This window comes from Hyposmocoma kahamanoa, unplaced genomic scaffold (genome assembly GCF_003589595.1).
Source record: "Hyposmocoma kahamanoa isolate Upper Pololo Valley unplaced genomic scaffold, ASM358959v1 92, whole genome shotgun sequence".
NCBI classification, from domain to species: Eukaryota; Metazoa; Arthropoda; class Insecta; order Lepidoptera; family Cosmopterigidae; genus Hyposmocoma; species Hyposmocoma kahamanoa.
In genome coordinates this window covers 10,223,994-10,226,018 of record NW_020654748.1, presented here as the reverse complement: position 1 = coordinate 10,226,018, position 2,025 = coordinate 10,223,994, and the positions used below count along the sequence as shown (strand labels likewise).

At 35.8% G+C, this 2,025-nt stretch overlaps 1 protein-coding gene across 1 annotated transcript in view; it reads right to left on the bottom strand.

Moving 5' to 3' along the window:
• The window catches only part of LOC113236682 (poly [ADP-ribose] polymerase), a 24,608-nt gene extending 23,213 nt beyond the window's left edge, over positions 1-1,395 (bottom strand). Inside the window, exon 1 of the mRNA XM_026472842.1 lies at positions 1,387-1,395. Within this exon, the coding sequence (XP_026328627.1) occupies positions 1,387-1,395 (9 nt within the window). The remainder of the gene's footprint in view (positions 1-1,386) is intronic.
• Between the last annotated feature and the right edge of the window lie 630 nt (positions 1,396-2,025).

Genomic DNA, 2,025 nt, shown 5'->3' with positions numbered 1-2,025 from the left:
CTCCACGCCCTTAACGGATCTAGCACGACTTTTCCTGTAACCCTGTACATATATATATATATATTCTTAGTTCATTAGTTCGTCTTGTCTTTGCACGGACATTGACCAAACTCTCCAAATTATCTAAATTTATTCATATCAACTATTACCAGCTTCTAGAATTATGAGGTCAATAGTACACTGTACTAAATATTTAAAAATAGAATTTGAATGGAATTGGTACTATTTCATTTTCCTTCATACTTTACAGGTTTAAGGGTCGTATTCCAGAACTCTGCTCAATGCTCAAGTCAGGATTTGAGCAGACTTGAGTATGATTTCAAGCTCTGGAAATACGACCCTAATGGCAAGGACTTGAGTATGATTTATAGTGCTTTGAATCATACTCAAGTCCTGACCTGCTCAATGCTCAAGTCAGGATCTGAGTATGATTTCATGCACTGGAAATACGGCCCTAATGGCAGGGATTTGAGTATGATTTCGAGTGCTTTAAACCATACTCAAATCCTGCCTTGAGCATTGAGTAGAGTTCTAGAATACGACCCTTAGACTCATTGTTAGAATTAACTAAATGTTCTTTTTTTACAAAACATATATAATAATATATATTTTAGTTAGAATGATGAGTTTAAAATCAATATTTACAATGATTTCAAATACACGTAGGTTGATATTATACATACAGATACCTACCAAATAATATGAACACTTACTTTTTTTAAAAGCTTACATATTGTAGATATATATTACACTTAAAATGAATTGGCTCGAACTTGTACTAAAAGTGGTGAAAGATCACTAATTGCCCCACTCACTCCATTCCTACTGAATAAAAGATAGGTGAACTATCAACACAGACAGTTGCTAGTTTGTATTGAACTAAAAAGACCAAAGAAATGATAAGACCTTGCAAGATGAACTAGTTCATGTCAGTCAGTGTTGGTAATAAATTCCCAATAGTTTGTAGTTCATGAACTATACAAGCATAAAAGGAACTAAACGACTGAATTCTATCATTTGTCCAAATGAACAAATTGGAATCGCTCCTGAGCAGAACAGGCACAAATCTACCACATTTAAGAAAGATCGGATCATCCATTCCATAATTTATTATACTTATTAATATTTGACCATCATTCGGTCAAGCGAGCTCCCATACATGTTACTTACGACCTTGAGTAGCAAATCAGCATAGATTTTAACGGTCGGTACCACTACGTCTGTATAATATTTTTATTTAGCTGTGATTCCAGATGAATTTTTCGCAATTTATGGAAGAACCTTTACTTATCATCTAGCAAGTCTAGTATCATTTTCCAAAAGAAATTATACAAACATTAAGTAAACATTTACTTAATTTTAAATAGCTTTTCATTTTATACTCACCTGAACCATTATGGCAAGTCTGAGTACACCTTGGTCGATCTTCTGCTTACAACCTTTACATGACGCTCTTCCCGACTTCGCATATTCGACTTGAAAAGGTAAATCTGTCATTTTTATATATGAAACTTAATAACAACAAACGATAATGTGCAAAATTTATGATTAGTTATACAACGGCCACGAAACTGACCAAAACTGACGACCCGATCGACTGATACAAACAATCCCCGAAAACAAGTCTCAACTCGCTGCGCCGCCGATAAAATTTCGCCGGCCGCCGCACTCACAAACTTGGCCGCACACGCCAAGGCCACAGGTTTTTTTTTTGTTTATTGGTGCTGGCAACAAGCACACGTAAACCCTACATCATTGACTTTATTGTAAGTCAATGCCCTACATAGTAAAAGTTTTGTAAAGTAGTCTTGGGTCATGGAAGAATTTCCATTTTGAAAAAATAATATTTTCTGAAAAAATAAATATTTTTCCTTTATTTTTGCGCGTATGACGTTGACACCTGACCAAAGTTGAAGTCACTGAACGAAAACGATGGAGCCAACAAGAGGTGGTGGCTAAAACGGCCCATTCAATACCTGCATGGCAGTCCGCTGCGCAGGCAGGAAACTGCTCACACACTATCCT